This window comes from Athene cunicularia (genome assembly GCF_003259725.1).
Source record: "Athene cunicularia isolate RWA chromosome 3 unlocalized genomic scaffold, athCun1 chr3_part1, whole genome shotgun sequence".
In the NCBI taxonomy this organism is placed as follows: Eukaryota; Metazoa; Chordata; class Aves; order Strigiformes; family Strigidae; genus Athene; species Athene cunicularia.
Genome location: NW_020799097.1, coordinates 40,363,570 through 40,381,139, shown reverse-complemented (window position 1 = coordinate 40,381,139; position 17,570 = coordinate 40,363,570). Strand labels below are relative to the sequence as shown.

Sequence of the window (17,570 nt, the reverse complement as noted above, 5' to 3'; positions counted from 1 at the left end):
CTGTAGGAGAGGATGTCTTGTCACTCACTTTGAGAAGCAGGTAGCATAATTGAGTTTCTTTTGAATTTGTTGGTTAACAGGAAGATTCTGAGCTTGTTGCAAAAGATGACAATTCGGGCACAGGAAACAAGGATAATAAAAAACAGCCTCCCAAGGATGAGGAAGAGGAGCAACAAGAAGATGATAGTGGAAACAAAGAGAAAGTCCATGAACAAATCGATGAGGTAAAAATTATTTGGTCTACATAGAGTATATTGCTGTTAAACCATATTTTGTTGCTCACATCATGTGTTTATGAGAATTTGAAATGCTTAATTTAATACTGAAGTGCACTGAAAACATTTATTTCAGAGCTATTATATATTATAGTGTGTATATATATGTGTATATAGAGAGAATATATATTATATTCGGAGCTACTATATTGTATCCATTATATCTATATTGTCTGATCCATAATCCAGAAAGAATTTGTATTTGCATTGACTTGAACTTGGCTGCCAAAACAGGCTTTACACTTAATTGATGTTTTGATGGACAGAGCTTAAAAGTCCTTGTTCTGTTGTGTTTAGCAATAGAAACATCTTAAGTCAGTGGGACTCGTCCCAAAAAATCTGTGTACAGTATGCATGAAGTTTCTGCATAGTATACAAGAGTGCATTTACCATCTGTAAGAGTGCAGATTCTGTTCAGAATCTTTCAGTTTGGAAAACCGGATTCCAAACACAAAACATGCTGTTTTGAAGAAGTAACGATTTATGTAAATGTGTTTGGCGAAATTAATCTTTTTCTGCTGTATATATACATGAGGATGTGTATCACTAGAAATTCATTAAGTGATGAGAGTGTAATATTGTATCCAGTACTTCTATGTCCTGCAGAATTCAACAGTGTCTTATTTCTCATCTTTGCCTTTCCTCCCACTTATGACACACTCATGCTGACAGCGTGAGTATGATGAGAACAAAGTAGATCCTTATCATGGCCAGCAAGAAAAGCAGCCTGAAGTTGAACCTTTGGACCTTCCTGATAATTTGAACCTGGAGAATGATGAGAAGAGTGATGAGGAGGAAGAGGATGAAGGTACAGCTGAAAATCTCTCTACAGATTCCCAGATGAAAGCCAAATGGAAATAGGGAGGAACAGTCAGATAACGAGCTATTTTTCTCTGTAGAAAGGAGAAGTGGTGGTGGTAAGATTCTGTATAACAACAAGCTGCAAATTCACTTCAGTGTATCCAGATAGCAAATGCAGGCCAGATAAGAACTCAGTATTACAGCATTTTCCTTCACCTTCCTTTCACACACACTGTGGAGCAGGCTTTGTCATGTTATCCAAGTGATACACCCTAATCTGTTAGAACTTCCTCACATCATTGTCCAGTTGCTTTTGTAGTTTCATTTTTTTCTATGATACTTGCAAGCATTTGTGCTCCAGGTCAACTGACCCTCAAGAATATTGGCTTAAAGGAAGTTAATAGGAATTAATCATGCTGTGTTGTTAGTTAGAAACCAGTTGTGACAAGAAATTATCTGCTGTAGAAAATCATAGATCCTATGTAGAGAATTGTCAATATTTTAAGATTTTTTTTATAGGCTGGGCATTTTTATTCCAAATATCTGTAATATTCACTGTCTCTATACTTCACTGAAAGTTTTCTGTGCTTTGATTGTTTTAAATCCAGAAGAAGAAAATGATTTTGAAGTAGATGAGAAACCTGTTGATTTAAGTGAGGCAGAGAAGACAGAAGAACAGAACAAAGAGGATGCTGGTGAGACAGGAGGAGATGATCAAGATACAGAACTAGCCGAAGAAGGCATTTCTGAAGATAAAGAGGAGAAGGAAGATGAAGGGGACAAAGATGGTGATGGTGATGATCAAGAAGAAAATGCAGGGAGCACTGAGGATGCAGAAGAGGAGGAGGAGGAGTCAGAACCACCTGATGAGGAAAAAAATGCATCTGAAGATAAGGGAATCCCTGCTGCTGACCAGGGCCTTCAACCTCAGGTAGAAAGTAATAAATAAAAGCCTGATTGATGATGATTTTTTTTTTTTAATTACTTGATACAAGACCTAAGAAAGGGATGTGTTCTGTGATGCTCTGAAACAAATTTGACATTGGGTAGGTGTAATGTTTATGAGAATCTTCATCAAGATGACAGATTTGCTTACTATTAAACTCGTGTATTTCTGTCATCTATAATCCTGTTACCTCCTTGCCCTTCTGCTTCCCCATGTTTTTTAGAATTTTAAAATAAACTCATGTTATTTCAGGAAGAAGAGGCTAAAGATAACTCAGAGATGGATGAACAGATCCCTGAGCCTGAGGAAAGAATGGAACATGAAACACAAGGGCAGACTGGGCAAGAAAACCTGCAGAGTGACAGTGCTGTTGAGCTGGCTGGAGAGGCTTCAGAAAGAGACCAGTCTAAAGAGGTAAATTACTTGGAAGTGTCCTAGTTAAAAAAGCTGAATTTGGGAATGTGTTTTCAAGTTAAAATCAAGGAACTACTGCTATGTTTTTAAGAATTTTGTTCAAGATTCAATTTTTAGAACACCAGTTATAAATTAATTGGAAAAAAAAAAAAAATTGAAGACCATGTAGATATCGTCATAGCAGTGAAAACTGCATGGTAAATTTAGGCTAATTGTTGAGCTGCAGAACTGTCTTGTCTGGTCCCCAACAGAATAATACTTGAAGTTGTGAGCTGTTCATCATTCACAATTGAAGGTAGCACAGCATTGCAGTTTAACTTCTCAACTTTGTCTACAACAGTTGCTAAATCCCTTTCCTGTTTTACCATTGCCATTTTTTTGGTCTTTCAGGAATATGGAAGTGGAGCTTCAAGCGCCAATCAGTCGGAAGGCCATGAATCCACACGCATGGCCCGGATGGCTTCTCAGAAGCAGAGCAGAAAAAATACCCAGGTTCATCTATTCTTTTCCATTTATTTATTTTCTTTTTAATTTGTACGTCTTAATATTAACCAGGAAATAGGCAGGACTCTGTCCTTGTAACAACTCTTAGTCCAGTCGGGGTTTGGTTGAACCTTACTTGAACTTCATGGTGTCAGTTTGTTCTTTTTTAGAGTTTCAAGAGGAAACCTGGTCAGGCAGACAATGAGCGCTCAATGGGAGATCACAACGAACATATCCACAAGCGACTGAGAACCATAGAATCCAGCAGTGAAGCAAAGCAGAATACAACTCAGCCTAAACAAAACGTGGAGGAGGCTGATGCATTTGAACATATTAAACAAGGCTCTGAATGCTATGATGCACAGACATATGGTACGTTGCTATTTCTTCATTTAAAGAGTTGGCATTGTAGAATCAAATCCTGAAGTGCTCCTATTTACTGTAGTTCCTCCCAGTATGCTTTTCAAAGTTATCCTTGCTTTGGCTACAGTAAATGCTACTCTATGACAAGAAGGTTCAAACTAATGAGAGAGACTCTTAAAAATACTGAATTGACTCATAAAAATAGATTTTAGTTTAATAAACATTTAAAATCTATTCTCTCCAAATATTGCTTCAGTTATTTTAAAGCCCAAAATACTTAACACAACAGGTTCTTTATTCTGTATCAAACAAATTGATGTTTTTTAAATATTCCTCTAATCTAAATTTAATCACAGAAATTGTTTTCTATTAAACTAACCTGTTCTATTTATGAGGCTTTCTGGGCAATAGTTTATTGATACAACACAGCGTAGCACACTGAAAACAAAACTGAGGTTAGAGACAATAGCTCAGATCTGAAGTTCACTAAAATTGATATGCAGTGGCCTCAGAATGCAGCAGTTTTTTGCACCTTCACTGCTTTTCCTTCCTCTTTCCCCTTAATAAATGTTGTTGCCTTTATACAGATGTAGCTAGCAAGGAGCAAGAGAAACCTATTATGCCCCTTGAAGAAAAGGAAGAGGGAGATTCTGAAGATGCAGCTATGGAAACAGAAATGCTGAACAATGAAGATCTCAGAGCAGTAGACACAGAGGAGCTGAAGCCAGAAAAAAAATCTACTGCCACTAAAACTCCTGGTACACTAACTTAAAAACATTCTAAACATATGCTGATGTGCATCTTTTAATGTATGTGCAGGTATTTGTATTTGCACACAATGGATGTGTATACGTTGTATAAGACTAAAACATCTGCTCTTAATTGGCTTTTATGCAGCAGCATTCTTACTCCTGCCCCGTTAATAAGCATTAGCCTTTGCTAAACTGGTTGAGTGACAGAGGGTTTTGCTGTTTCCTTAATGTTAATGGTCTCTAATCTTTACCTGCTTCTTTGAAGAAGTAAAATGCAAACACTTTTCCTGCTGTTAAACACAATGCCAATTCATTTAATTAATTGGCATACAACAATGTAGTCCAGTGTCACCAGCGTCAGCACTACAACTTTTTTTGTACAGAACACCAAGAAGTTGAGGAGCTGGTGTGAACGTGTGAGAGGTAGCACTAAAGTGTCACTGCCTCACTGCTTTCTTAAGTGGGAATGAAATTAAACAAAACTGAGCTGCCTAACAGAAAATGGGTAGATGCGAATGGTTGGTAGATGGGAAGAAGATAGATCTGACTTGTCAGCCACAGAGCCTACACAAACAAAATAAGCTAGATAAAAAGAAATCTCTCATGCCAGTTGCAACAGAAGTATTTCATTTTGATGAATCTAAGTAGATGACACTGTAGCTTGGAAATTTGAATTGTTTTCTTACAAAAGAACCTCACTACAAAAAGGAACACTGAATTACTCAAGTGTGTCCAAAGAAGGGCAACGAAGCTGATGCAGGGTCTGGAGCACAGGTCGTATGAGGAGCGGTTGAGGGAACTGGGGTGTTTAGTCTGGAGAAGAGGAGGCTGAGGGGAGACCTCATCGTTCTCTACAGCTCCCTGAAAGGAGGTTGCAGAGAGCTGGGGATGAGCCTCTTTAACCAAGTAACAAGTGACAGGACAAGAGGGAATGACCTCAAGTTGCGCCAGGGAAGGTTTAGACTGGTTATTAGGAAGCATTTCTTTCCAGAACGGGTTGTTAGGCATTGGAGTGGGCTGCACAGGGAGGTGGTGGGAGTCCCCATCCCCGGAGATGTTCAAGAGTAGGGTTGACATAGTGCTGAGGGATATGGTGTAGGCATAGTTAGGTTAATGGTTGGACTTGGATGATCTTCAAGATCTCTTCCAACCTAGATGATTCTGTGAACAGAAGAGCTGGCTGGAGAGGGGGGACAAGAATTTTACCAGCCTGAATTCACCTTCTTGCCTCCCACTCCCTTCAGGTTTAATCTCTTCACTTAAATCTCTTGCTAGACTCATTAGCTTTATGGTACAGGCACGCACATAATTAGTCTATTTGTTTTTCCATGTGATTCTCTAGCAGTATTTTCTGAAAAACTAGGATCTGTGAAACATGTCTTACAGCATCATACTTTTTTTTCTTTCTTTTTGCGTAATTCTTTAAATAGTTGTTAAACAGTGTAGTATAGTAGAAACAATAATAAAAATCTTCAGTTCATTCCTTTGTAAATTGATTTCTGATTTATATGAAACTGTTCCATTACAAAAGTAGAGAGTAAAAGATTATTAAAAGATTGCCATTATTTTTTAAACTATTATTTTCTGAATATTCTCAAATTGCTTTATATCTCCTCACTCTGTCAGAGAGATTATGAAACTCAAAAAATGTTCTTCACCAATGGAATTTTCAGGTGTTAAAGACCTGTTTGCTGATATTTTGTTTTTTTGTCAGGAAGGTAATAAGAGAGAAAAAGTTTGCATAAAGAAGTGCATATTTATCTGTTCCAGTGAGTTGCAAGGTCTTGTGTTCATCCTATTCCTAAAATTGTCTTAAAAATCTGTGCACTTCTCTTTAAAAAAAAAAAAAAAAAAAAAAAAAAAAAAAAAAAAAAAAAAAAAAAAGTAGTCTAGGTTGCACTATAAAGCATGTGAGACTCTGTAGAAGTGTCAAGATAGAATATTCATTCTTGTATTATGTGTGATCCACAAAGTTAGTAATCAGTTTTGTGATTGTAGGACCAGGCGAAGTGGAGCCAGAGAGCCAGACTTATGACTCGGAGGATGTCAATGACTCTACAACAGAAAAGCTACCTAAGGTGCCTGAAGAGAAGCCAGAGAGAAGCAAGGACTCAACCATACATACAGCCCATCAGTTTTTGATGGACACTCCCCAGGTATGATACCCAGTCTGTCTTTTTACAACTACAGTGTAGTAGCAATAGTCTGTAGTATTTGACCGGTGTTAATGAAAATCTGTGAAGGCAGAAGTTTATAATGAATTTCATTCAGACAACTCAGTAGCTTTTTGTTCTTTAATAGCAGAATGCAAAGTAACACGCAACCAACCACTGTATATGCAGCTGAATGATGACTTAAAAATGACAAGTCCTCACAATGCTTATGTGGGGAGGTCTCATCCTCATGCTAATCAAATGCTTGGGTAGAGTGGAAAGCCATGTTTATCTTCAGTGTGTGGCCTGAAGATAAAAAAGTGTTCAGGGTCGTGAGATAGCTGGGTATTGTTGACCTTAAAACACCATTGTGGACAAAGAATTCACCTCAGTTAATTCATCACCATACATTACTACTTCAGAAAAGCTGATTGTAGATATTATAGAACTTTTGTGAGCCTTTTATGACTGTCTCAGTTTAAAAAATATTGTTATAGCCTAGAAAATCATAGACCTTCATATAACACACATAGTTTCTCACTGCAAACTGTTAGTTGTCAAAAAGCACATTTTTACCACAAAGAGCTACAGCCCAGAAGCAGTTGACCAGTTGATTAAGAATATTTTCAGTGTATTTTTTAGAAGTACTGACCTTTCATGCTTATAATATTGTGTCCTGATTACACACTTGGAGAGTGATATTTTACTGTTTCGACACACAACAGAGAAAGGACTGTGTGCCAGGTATATCTGATATTTCCATCTTGATACCAAATGTGGCAGCTCTGTAGAAAAAGACTGTTGAATGCAAGAGTATTCTCCCGTTTTCAGAATAGTTAGGTGCCTTTTTTGTGGTTGGTTTGTTGAGTTTTTTTCCCAATTGACATGCAAAAATTGAAACAGGAGGGGGAGCTCTTGCAGCACCAGTTAAAGAGGAAGGGCGAAAACGTTGCTGGGAGAAAAGTGCAAGTTGTTGCCTTTCAGCAAAAGGGAGAGAAAAGAAGCCTCCACCGCGTACATTCTTCCTCGCTTGAGCCTGCAGTAGGTGGACAGAGGGATTTTCTTTAATTCAGTAAATCTGTAGGTTATGCAGACCATCTACTACTGATTGGCTAAATTACGGTTTTACAAGTCAGGAACAGAAGTTGTCACTGAAAGCACAGTAAAAGTTGAAGTGTAATAAAGCTTGGGTGTCCTTTAACAGAATGGCTTATGAAATAGTATTTGCTGTCAGGTAAATCAGGTAAAGAGGAAGATGTCATTCAGTCTTTAAGTGGTTTGAATGATGCTTTTTAAAAAAACTAATTAAGGGAAACATATTTTATTTTGGAAGATACTAGATCAGTAGTATTCAGTTGTTTGATCTCTGTTATACTTTCATTATATCTGGTGTTTGTCAAGATAGTTTAAATGAATTACCTTGAAGTTCTGTATTTGATTATTTTCAGTGTCTGTTCCTAGTTTTGTTTCTATGCCGATTTTGTCACAGGTGCAGGTATTTGTGGGGAGGTATTTATCCTTCCTGGACATGAAAGCTATTGAAAAAAACAGAGATTTAGAATTTTCATTTAAGTTTTTTCAGGTATTATTGCGTTTGAAAGAATAAGAATAATTCATTTGTACTTTTTTTTAATAGTTTGGGGATCACTAGATGTATGAAATTATTTTTCATGTCTCATAAATCTTGTAACTGCACTTCTAGCACATCGTTAGAGATCCTGAAGAGCTAAGAAAGGAACTTGAAAGGCAATTGGAAGCTTGGCAGACACAGCAATCTGGAACTCCAGATGAGGTTTGTGACCTCGTTTTGATATAAAACTGTCATAAGAATCCCTCATTGCATTATTTCATCTTGTTTTATTGCTGGAGCACTGAGCTGAAGCACCAAGCAGGTTGGAATCTAATTCTAGATCTATTCATAATCACATGATTTAGATTATATTTTTGTCATTATGTTTGACTTACTCTGAAAAAAATTACATTAAAGCAGGATGATGTTTCTGATCTTGTTTTGAACGTGCTGTATACCATTTGCAGAAAGTTACTCTGTTGATAGTGACTTCTAAAACTTGCATAGTTAGAAACATTCTTCTCAGTCCTGTGAAGCTCCTTCCATTTTGGATTGTCACCTGCAGCTGCTAGACACCACTTTCACAAGATTATGATCAACAGAAGCTGTCCCCTTCAGTTGCAGTGGTGGAGTTTGAGCTAACCAACAGCAGAACCAGAATATGGTACTTGGCTCTGACATAGTCATGAATTGTAAACCATATTTGGAAGTAATTCCTGAACGAAATCGCCAGTATAGAAGCTTAACAATTTTGCTGACTTTCAATTAATTTTCATTTTTGATGTCCAACAGAGAACCTAGCAGGCCTTACAGCTTGCCTTGCTGTTACACCAACAGATGGTGGCTGTTACAAGTTTTTCCTGTGTCAGCATCAATGCCAGAGTTGCTTTCTGTAGTCCTTCAGGAATGATCATTGCAGCTTCATAGCAGCAAGGAACATCCGAAGCTGAATGCAAATTGTCATCTTTATAGAGTGCTCACAAGCCACCCTCACAGATTCAGCTGATAGTTTCCTACTACCTCCCTCTTAATATACTGAGGTTTGTTTTCTTTTTTCAGGCAACATTTCCCAACTTCTTGTTTTTCCATAATTCACTTTTATTTCTTTCTGTGATGTATGTTGTTTTAGGAGAATGAAGCAGCACAGTTGTGGCAGAGGTATTTAGTACTGACAGCTCCTCTCTCGCAGCAGCTTTGTGAACAGCTGCGACTCATACTAGAACCCACTCAGGCAGCCAAGTTGAAGTAAGTTGGGTCTTCCTGAGGCTTTTAGTTTCTTTAAACTCCTGGTTTGGGGGGGATTTAACCTCTGTATGACTGCAGTTCTATGTTGTCCTTGCTTTATAGCAATTATTCCTGTTTGCAAATGTATTAATTTTACTTTTGTATTGGAACACTAGGTTATAAGATGCAAACATGATATAGGAGTAGGTACCCATCCTGAGGATATTGCCTCCTGTTTTTTTTTCTTCTGTGCAACAAGTGATCAACTTAAACACATGAAGTGCTGTTGAGTCAATGATTATGTTAAATGTCAAAATCTTTTATATTGTTTTTAACATCGGTGATTTTTTTTTTTTTTTTTGAGAAAGACCGATCTAGACTTGTTTCAAACTGGAGCAGTCTAAATTCAAGGTCTGCCTTCCATTTTAGGCACCTAGATTTAATAACTTCTTCAGAAAACACTGAATATCCGTCTTGCATTAAAAATGTGAGAATTTTTTAATCTATGCCTAAATGTGTACATTAGAACTACTAATTTTGGTTTTATTGTATTTTAAAAAATGTTGTTATTTTGGTGCATATGCTGCATAGGCCAAGAATTCCAGAATAAGGTATCTGCTGATAATCCCTGTCGCTATGTCTTTTTTCTTAACTTTCAGAGGAGACTACAGAACAGGGAAGAGACTGAACATGCGCAAAGTGATTCCATATATTGCCAGTCAGTTCCGAAAGGATAAAATCTGGTTGCGAAGGACCAAGCCCAGTAAACGACAGTACCAGATTTGCTTGGCTATTGATGATTCCTCTAGTATGATAGACAATCACTCTAAACAGGTAAAATAAAACCTTGGAAGAAGTATGAAGAAACTGCCCGTCACTGATGAATATGTCAGCTGCTGATTTGTTTGTTCCCTACAGAAGTAATGGCTGTTGGAAAGCCTGACTGTGGTGATTCTGGAACAGATGGTTTTCTGGTTCATGCATTTGAACTCTTGTCATGTCATGCCTAAGAGATCTGTTGGTAAAAGACTAGGGAAAGTTAGCTGAAAGGAGGAGATGTTAAATTTGTTAGAGGTGTACGTATCCACTGGCATATTGGTTTTTTGTAGCCTGAGAATGGCTTAAAGTTGCTTAACTATGCAGTGCATTGGGAGAGTAAATATTAGTTCATCATAGCTCACTTGTAAGGGTTTTTATTCATTGAAAATGTACGTTTCTTTCTAAATAGTTCTTCCAGTGTTTATTTCATTAGCTCTCCTAAAGTGATATCTCTCAATCAGCTGAAGCTCTCAAGTAGAACTAGTGTGTCTTTATTGCAATTACTAACTTGCATAACAGGAAAAAAGATAGGAAGTCTCTTCATTTATTTTACTCAATGTAAAAAAAATCAGTAACTATAATACTAAGCTGTGAGTAAACCATGGAATATTCTATTTTTGATGTAACTTTTTTCTTTAATAGCTTGCATATGAATCTCTGGCAGTTATTGGAAATGCACTGACTCTTCTAGAAGTGGGACAAATTGCTGTGTGTAGGTGAGTTTGAAACTTTGACTTTTCTTCAAGACTTCAGAGCAGAATATAAGGACCAGTTTCATACTGTATTTTTTTTTTTTTCTAAAGCTTTGGAGAGACTGTTCAGCTGCTGCACCCATTCCATGAACAGTTCAGTGACCAGTCAGGGACACGGATATTGCGTCTTTGCAAATTTCAGCAGAAGAAAACAAAAATAGCCCAGGTACACAAGAATCCCTCTAGGGCAACAAGTCTGCAAATCTTTTTCAGACAAGACATCTTCAGTTTCATGACCACTTTGTAACGTTTACTCATCGTTTATATTTGAGTGTGATAGCTGGTTAGATAACAAAGAGACAGAATGGTCACAATTTTGTAATAGTGAGTGTGTTTTCTCACTTTTAATTCTGATGTATGCCACTTTTAAGCATTCATCTTTCTCTGTATTGAGTCTTAAACAGCATTGTGGGTACAAGTTATCAATCCTACTCTTGTCTGTACCTCAATGCCAAATCCCATCAAAGTCTGTGGGAGTTTAGGAGGCTTTCATGCCATGGATTCCACTGTTGTAGTAGGAGGAAGAGCTTTGTATGTTTGTCAGGCTGTAAGTTTGTCAGATTTGACTGATTCCTGAAGAAAATAACTTTCTATCGTATCGTAATACTTCCTGGACAGCAGCAGAGTTTTCTTTTAAGAAGGTTTTTGACCTCTTCCTTTCCAGACTTGGATAAGAACTTTCGTTAATAGTAAATGGAAAGGGGGGAGCAAATAGCTCAATGGTAATCTTCTAAATGCCAAAATTGGGAGGATTTGACAGTTGATGTCTTTAACAGGGAATATGTAACTAGATAATTCTGTTGTAAATTGAAGCCAAAGAAGTTCTACATAGAAATAGATGGAATATCTTTAATGATGCTATTAATCACTTGAACAATTTACTGAGGTTTTGATGTCTTTGTTAGCATTGGGAAAATTTTATATCCAGATTGAAGGTTTTTCTTGAGATTCTTTAGCTCAAAAATACTTGCTAAATTTGAAGCAGAAGTTAATATAGGAAAATGCCAAGGACTGTCGGTGTAGATGGTCAGACTAAACTCCCTTGGCATTTAAATACAAAAATGTGTTCTTTAAAAGTGCTACATTATTCAGTTTACTATTTTATGATAACTTAACATCCTTGTTTGTTTCCTCTGCAGTTTCTAGAATCATCAGCAAATATGTTTGCTGCAGCACAACAGTTATCTCAAAATATTAATCCAGGTGAGTTGTTTTGTTACTGTGCTTGTTGCCATGGCAGCAGAATGGTCGCTACATTCGTGAAACCATCCTGCCAGAAAGACTCCTAGCACAAAGACATCACTTGCATTAGGGCTTTGGGTTTTGCTCTGTCAAAAGGAATGTTTGGTTTAAATTTAGTTCAAAACCCAGGAGACCCAATCGTTTGTCAATAATTCACTGAAATTTTGTTTAAGGCTTTTTAAAAAGGCACACCTTACTTGCCTTCCCTAGATCATGTTTCCAGATCGTGTTTAAGTCGTAGACACTGCCTGCTTTAGAGCATCGTCCAGCCTCCTAGTGACCTCGACTCCTTAGGCACTTCTGCTCTTGCCCGAGAGCTTGGTTTCTGTAGGTATCTAGAACCACACTGTTCTGAGGAGTGTAGGTGTTTGCTTCCTACCTGCCTTTCAGTGTGGTGCAAATTTAGGTCATGAGCTGCTTGAGTGTCCCAGAGCTGGAAGGCTTGTTATATCAACAGCTGACCCACAGTTAGACTAAAAGGCTGCTTTGTGCTAGTTAAAAGCTTGTTGTGGTAGCACCCATACTTTTAAAAAGTTCTTATTGTTAAAGTACTCCAAGAAATAGGCAATCTGGGATTTATAATTCACAGCTGTTTTGCCACAGGGTGGCCAGGCTGTCGGAATATTCTGAGGGGGAGCAGCATCCAGTCCTGTTGAACTAGGCAGCAGCAATCGGGGAGCTAGCAAGAGAAAAGGCAGTAGGATACATCACCCCTTTTTATAAAAAGACCAAGTCCTGTTGCATTTGGGACCTGTCTGCAGACAAGGAAGAATCCTTCCCTAGCTATAGTGCTGCAGGGTGGACGACAGGAGAGAGGGGCTTGCATTCCTGGCTGTAATTACTGTTATTTGCCTTGTAATTAAAAGATGATAGATACATAACTTAGTTGGAATGTCCCTTTGGAGGGATGTATCTCTGACTGGGCGCAACTTGGGTCAAGCAACACGTCTCCAGAAAATGGTCAGTATAGAGGAACCCAGTACCTGTGCTGTGTGTGTTTCAGGTTTACTTCAGCTCGTCTGGTCCCAAGGGCTGAATGCCCTGTAGTGGTTGGACTGCCTGGACTGGGCCTCTGGAACCTATCTTCTAGTTTAGTTTTCTCCAAAAATAACCCATTTTGGGTAGTCCAAGATTGCTCTCTGATGGAAGCCAAGCCTGTTACAGTGGGTACAACAGGGAAACATGTTCCAAAAGCAGTCTTAGTCCAAGGTGAAACTCTAATGCTTCTGGAGGAACAGATTTGGACTCTCTCACTGCAGCAGCTGCTGCTCTACTGAGGTAGTAATCTAGTGGCTGCATTCTTACAATTCAGCCAATATTTAACTCCTGGGCACCTACCAGGCATGAAAGACAAGGCCGTGACTAAGTTTGTTAGGTATTTTCCATGCCTTTCATCCTTGATCATGGTACTGATGGACTGAGGATTTTTCCTCCAGTTATTCTCAATGGTTTCACACAGTGGGAAAACTTTCTTTCTTGACCCACTCATAACTGCAGCTTAATGTTAAGTCACAGAATTCTATTTGTTAAAGATTTAATTTCCTTAGCAATACGCTGAGGGTTTTTCCATTATAATCAGATGACTAACAACAAAATAGTCTGCTTGCCTTTTCAATTGATTACTCTTACTTACTGGAATTTAAAATGTTCTTTGTGCTCAGAAACAGCGCAGCTGCTTTTGATTGTATCTGATGGAAGAGGCCTTTTCTTGGAAGGCAAGGAACGAGTGACAGCAGCAGTTCAAGCAGCTCAGAATGCCAATATCTTTGTTATTTTTGTAGTGTTGGACAATCCTAATTCCCGGGTAAGTAAATGACCAAGGGAGAGTATTAAAGTGCAGTGAATGAGAAACATAAAAATCTTTTGCTTGTCTTCTGTAGTGCTTTAAGGCTGTCTTGTCTTTTGCAGAGGCCAAAGATATTTAGCCCAATTTCAGTTTTTCACAATGTCTGTCGGATCTCATTATTTCTCCCTACTGTGATGCTTACCAAACTCTGTTGAATGTTTAAAAAAAACCCAAAACACAAACTTTGGCTTCTGTGCCATAGAAAATCTTAAGAGCTTCTGTTTTCAAATGTAACGGTTGTAGATTGTGGCCACTAGAGAAGTAGCTGGCAGTTTGACAGATTCAAAGTTTGAGAAATGCTTTGTTCATCTCAATTTTGATTCAAATTGGTAATTTCTGACAGCAGCCTCCATTTTATATGGCAGCTGTAACCAATGAGAGATTAAACATTAGACAGAAAGGAGTATATGAAAGCTATTTAGTGCCTGAATTGGGAAAGCTGGGTACCGTATTTGGTAGCTGTGAAAGAAAACTGTTAGATTTCCTTGGTTGGGAAGCTGAAATATCCAGGAGCTTTTCAGGCAGATTGTAGTGCAGTAAGTGAGTAAACTTAAGCCTTACTTCGAATTATGTGATGAAGACTCTAATTCTGTAGTTCACTTTTTTTTTTCCCTCTATTTTTCTGTACAAAACCTGTCTGCTATATTTATTGTGGAAAAATTAACAATTCTCTTGCTGATTAACTACTATAAGGTTCTGATGAAACCTGGCTATAATGTCAAGAGAAAATTCTGGGCAGTGAAATGAATTTTTCATAAGTTTAATTTTTTTTCTGAGCTGCTACACTGAGGAACTAAGAAGCACAGCTGGAGTTCAATCTGATTTTTGTCTTTGTAGTAGTTGTTAAAATATTATAAAATAATTTGCTAAAGAATCTTGATATCTTAGGTCACTGCACAAATGCAAGTCAAACTCAGCCCTAAAGAGCTTACAGATGATAGTGTTGGGAAAGCATGAAATATTTAAAATTAAAGTGATAACAGTGAACTCAAATGATAAAATACTAAGGAAAGACAGGGTTTATTTATAGAACTTGGTAATGCAGAAGCCTAAACTCAGTCTCCTCTAGCCTATATTATGTTGATTAGATCATCTTTATCTAAAAGCACAAAAGCATTTAACTACTTTGTGTTCAGCTTTTTATTTATCAGTAAATGCTTATGGTTTTTACTCTTAAAACTATTAATTTTTAATATGAGAAGGGGAGGAATTACAAGTATTTGAAAAATAGGTAGATAACATCCAAGTCCTGTAGTAACAAATTCTTTTTGTTTAGTAGTAACAGAAATTCTTTTTTTACAGGATTCCATTTTGGACATTAAAGTACCTATATTCAAAGGACAAGGAGAATTGCCTGAAATCAGATCTTACATGGAAGAATTCCCATTCCCATTCTACATGATCCTTAGAGATGTGAATGCTCTTCCAGAAACTCTCAGTGATGCACTCAGACAGTGGTTTGAACTGGTGACTGCCTCAGACACTTTGTAGACAAAGTCAGTACCTAATTGCTGCTAAACTGCTGAAATACATGCAACGGCATTTCATCGGATTGTTCATAAGGCCTCTTTCTAACTAGGATTAATGTGCAGGAGCTGCCCTCTGGCAGTCAGACTGCATGAGAACAAAATGGTTGAGGTGCATTCTCCCACATTTGTCAGAGGAGAATTGTGCAACGGTGAGACTGTCATTTTCTTTCATTGCCTATTCCCACAAATAATGTAAAACTTCCTTCAACTTCTCTTGTAATAACTTATTACTTAAAAAAAAAAAAAAAAAAGGTATTTGTAATGTTCACAAAGGTAAAATTATTCCTGCCACTGTCTATTGCAATAAGAAAAATCAGTCTTGCTTCTGGGAAGGCGTTTCTGCATTAGAAGAACTTCAGATAGATGTTTTGCAAAAAAGCATTGTTTAGCGCTTCACCCATGTGGCTGGTGCCTCTCTGGGAAGGAGCGGGGGATCAGGGGAAGCAGAAGGTTTAAACAACCAAAAAAATAAGTACTTGAATACTTGAAACTATTCTGCAGTTTAACACATCCTAATTAATTACTGCTGATTTTTGTCTGACAATATCAACGGGGAGGTTTATGAATAATGCCATACGATCATCCCTATATTATCAGTTTACACTGTGAAGTTTGCCCCTCTGTCCAAGGCAGACATTGAGGACCTTTCATTAATCGGATGTCTTAGAGCATGGACATGATTTTTCATTGCAGAAGCTATGCATCTTATATTGTCTGTACTAATAAAAAGAGGTACCACTGTTTATAATTATGATGTTTGTTCTTTCAATCGATCAAAGCTTGAATAAATTAACCGAATTTGCCACATGGAAATGCTGTGCATTCTCTAGCAGTGCACAAATACTAATTTTCATTTGAAAATGTATTGTGGTTTATGTAACTACAACACCTATCCCTCCTCTTATGAGGATGATGCCAGCACAGAAGTTTGATTAGGGGTCCAGTCTTTTGACTTCTTTCAATGAAAATCTGAAGGAATCTTTGCTTAAATGCCCCTGGTCTAAACTCTCTTTGAAGATTTTGTGTATGTAAGTTGAAGGTGTCTCATTTGAAGAGTGGTGCAGGAGTTGATCAGAAAATGGCTGGAAACATGGATATATTCCCAAAGATTTGTCTTCTAGATAAAAAAACCTTACTTGAAGTATTGCTGTAGCTGTTTTGAGGTGCAGCAGTGGCAAGACCCAGAGGTGTGAAGTGGGCTGCTTCTCATATTTCTGCATCTTTGCTACAGTTAATTAATGATAAGCAAATTTCAGAACTGAAAAGTTAAGAGGAACTCTATCCCATCAGAATTTAAATGTCAGGTACTATGTAATACCCTTCCAGGGTCCTTTAGATCTATCAGATGCATATACAAATACTTAAAATGCTTTGGGAAATTTAACTGCGGAGGTGGTGGGTTTAGTTTATTAGGTGATTCTCTAGAATGTGCTTCTATTTCAGACTTGTACTGAGTCTTTGTAGTAGGAAACACAAAATATTTTAATTTTCTTAATACTTCAATGATAAACTTGCAGCATAAATTACGGTTTGTTGCAGGGATGTCATTGTAGCCCAAGCCGATTTTATCAGCAGTGCTTACTGCACAAACGTTTAAACAAACCACGGTTTTTTTCTGTAATTAACAAAAGACTTGCACTGTTTGGTACAAGGAAACCCTGAATAAGTAACATAGAAATGAAAAGCATCCGTTAACTGTTGCATTTTCTCTGCAGGCCAGAAACTTACCAAGACCTTGCACTGTGTCAGCATTTTGAACAATGCAAAAGGTAGTTCAAATGACTTCTAGATCTTACAGCTGTTTTAATTTAATCCTACAGTTAAATATTTTAGTTTTATAGCTACATCAATCTTCAAAGCACAGGCCTCGCACCAAAGCTGCTCTGAAATGCAATGTTGCTGGAGCTTGGTTGCAGTTTTGGAAGAAATAAAACGGGTGAGGAGCAGGAATGCACACCCTCTCCCGTATCCCTTCACAGCCTCCGGTTACTGTGGTAAAATTCCTGGTGGTTTTGACCAAAGTACCTCTAGTTTCCCCAGGCCCCGACGGGAGGGTTCGGTTCCGCCGCGGGTGAGCATGGAGCCGGGGCTCTGGCTCCGGGTTTCGCTCCGCGGTTGCTCTGGGGGCCGGGCCCCCACGGCTTCTGGGTTTGCTAGCAGCAGAGAAGACCGGCGCCGCCCTGTGTGCTGGGGGTGCTGTCCCCCGCCCAGCTCTGCCCCCTCGGAATGAGGGGCCCTCCCCGCGGGCTCCCGCCAGCCCAAGGCCGAGGAAATGGCCGCCCGTGCCGCCCGCTTCCACCCCTCCCGCGGCCCGGGGAGGGCTCGGCGGCGGCGGGAGGGGCGGAGCTGCGCGTCATGGCCGCCCGCCGCCTCCCGCCGGGCGCGCTCTCCCTGAAGCAGG

At 38.5% G+C, this 17,570-nt stretch overlaps 2 protein-coding genes across 2 annotated transcripts in view; both read left to right on the top strand.

The window, feature by feature from the left end:
- The window catches only part of MDN1 (midasin AAA ATPase 1), a gene marked incomplete at its 5' end in the record, with an annotated part of 101,824 nt that extends 85,907 nt beyond the window's left edge, over positions 1-15,917 (top strand). Inside the window, 16 exons of the mRNA XM_026844125.1 lie at positions 81-224; positions 948-1,083; positions 1,685-2,007; positions 2,275-2,436; positions 2,827-2,928; positions 3,090-3,291; positions 3,870-4,040; positions 6,033-6,190; positions 7,890-7,979; positions 8,887-9,002; positions 9,641-9,815; positions 10,443-10,516; positions 10,604-10,718; positions 11,692-11,755; positions 13,456-13,598; positions 14,943-15,917. Of these exons, the coding sequence (XP_026699926.1) occupies positions 81-224; positions 948-1,083; positions 1,685-2,007; positions 2,275-2,436; positions 2,827-2,928; positions 3,090-3,291; positions 3,870-4,040; positions 6,033-6,190; positions 7,890-7,979; positions 8,887-9,002; positions 9,641-9,815; positions 10,443-10,516; positions 10,604-10,718; positions 11,692-11,755; positions 13,456-13,598; positions 14,943-15,131 (2,364 nt within the window). The remainder of the gene's footprint in view (positions 1-80; positions 225-947; positions 1,084-1,684; positions 2,008-2,274; positions 2,437-2,826; positions 2,929-3,089; positions 3,292-3,869; positions 4,041-6,032; positions 6,191-7,889; positions 7,980-8,886; positions 9,003-9,640; positions 9,816-10,442; positions 10,517-10,603; positions 10,719-11,691; positions 11,756-13,455; positions 13,599-14,942) is intronic.
- Positions 15,918-17,415: 1,498 nt separating this feature from the next.
- Positions 17,416-17,570, top strand: part of LYRM2 (LYR motif containing 2) — a 2,328-nt gene continuing 2,173 nt past the window's right edge. Inside the window, exon 1 of the mRNA XM_026845856.1 lies at positions 17,416-17,569. Coding sequence (XP_026701657.1) covers positions 17,525-17,569 — 45 coding nt within the window. The 5' untranslated portion in view covers positions 17,416-17,524. The remainder of the gene's footprint in view (position 17,570) is intronic.